General features: G+C 43.9%; 1 protein-coding gene across 2 annotated transcripts in view; it reads right to left on the bottom strand.

Moving 5' to 3' along the window:
• The window catches only part of nt5dc1 (5'-nucleotidase domain containing 1), a 20,483-nt gene that overhangs the window by 8,815 nt on the left and 10,047 nt on the right, over window positions 1-1,621 (bottom strand). For both annotated transcript variants that reach the window (XM_019859179.1, XM_019859185.1), the window contains one exon: window positions 981-1,078. In XM_019859179.1, coding sequence (XP_019714738.1) covers window positions 981-1,078 — 98 coding nt within the window. The remainder of the gene's footprint in view (window positions 1-980; window positions 1,079-1,621) is intronic.

Below are 1,621 nucleotides of genomic sequence, written 5' to 3'. Positions count from 1 at the left end.
GTCTAACGGAAGAAGAGAAGGCACGGAGACGGACAAAGACGTACCTGTAGCTCTATCAAGTGGATGCATTGTAGATTGTGCCTTATAGTCCAGTGCATGCAATATATGAAAAAAATTACAAAATAGGCCATTCATTGAAGGTGTGCCTCATAATCCAGTGCGCCTTTTAGTGCGGAAAATACGGTCATCTTTCTGTATTTAGGTCCTAGCTTCTTTTGTGTTTTTTAAGGTGTGCCTCATAATCCAGTGCGCCTTTTAGTGCCGAAAATACGGTCATCTTTCTGTATTTTAGTTCCTAGCTTCTTTTGTGGTTTTTCTATTTTAGCTTTTTTTTTTTTTTTTTTTTTTTTCAGCTTTTAGCTCCAGTGTTTCTTCATGGGGGGCCTTCACGCTGGGAGTTGTGGCTGGCCTTCTCACAGGGACGTCCTGGAGCTCCTTGGGCCTGAGGGAACCGGGGGCTCTGCACCATGTATTGGATCTACCCTCGGTCAATCTGGGCCGGGACTCTGTGTGGTGGTGGCGCTCCCCGTGGCCATGGGCTGTCATTACACTCAGTGTGGATGTGTTCACCTTGACTGTTTTTCCTCGTGTGGTTTCTCTGTACCTTGACGTGTTTTTTTTTTTTTTTTGTTTTTCACATGGGTGGAACTAAACCATTGAGTCAATCTTTGATCACCAAGCATGTTGTTCTGAATTTCTGCCCCCCTTGAGCTCGACTCTGCGTTGCTTTCAAACTACAACAGTGGAGGTTACTCGCCATAAGACGACGAGACCAAGTTTCAGAAGCCCTAAAATTAAATTAGTTTAGGATTCCTTCTTGTTCCCATTACTGTTGGGGTGTTGGCAAGTTGGCTGATTATTGTCAAGTCATTTTTGTGTGTGTGTGTGTGTGTGTGTGTGTGTGTGTGTGTGTAACAGTACTGTTCCTATCCTTCCACTTTTAAAGTAAACATTTTTTTAATGCATAAATAAGTGCTCACCAAGGTTTTTGAAGGATCTCTGTTGCGGTTTTAAGGAGAAGAAACCGGGCTTGAGGGCATTTGTGATGATGACATCAAAAAGCTCCTCGAAGTCCTTCCTGCAACATGACAAGAACAACCCCATTAGGATAGAGTCACCTAAGCAGTGAAGCCCAAAAACTCCACACTCCAGCTTCTTCGCTTCCACAGAACGACCCGGTATTTCTTGGCCGTCAAACTGTATTACCACTGTGTTGTTGCGTGTGTTAATTTGTGTGTATGTTAGTGCTTTGCTGACGATCTCCAACTGCTCTTCCCTGACTGGTGGCCCTGGTCCCGGAATTGAAAGCATCAATCGGTCCCAAGGAACGAGGCCTGATCATCAATTAGGTCTCAGGACCGCCACCAGCTGTACGAACTGGCACCACAGTTTAAAAGTGACTCTTTTGCTCTTAGAGCTGCCTGGCTATGGTTTCACGTGAACAGTGTATTGTTATGTAACTCCCATTGTACCACTGTCTGGTTTTTTTTTTAATTGAAACGCAGACGACAGTGAAATTCCTCTACAACGAAATCATGTTTGCACCAAGAAATTTTTCACAATAGGGGGTTTTCACTGTAGGAAATTTGATCTCAGATGTAAACACACACACACAAACGTA

Source organism: Hippocampus comes, unplaced genomic scaffold (assembly GCF_001891065.2).
Source record: "Hippocampus comes isolate QL1 unplaced genomic scaffold, H_comes_QL1_v1.1 scaffold26, whole genome shotgun sequence".
NCBI lineage: Eukaryota > Metazoa > Chordata > Actinopteri > Syngnathiformes > Syngnathidae > Hippocampus > Hippocampus comes.
The sequence above is the reverse complement of the archived record's forward strand: the minus strand, read 5'-3'. Positions and strand labels throughout refer to the sequence as shown.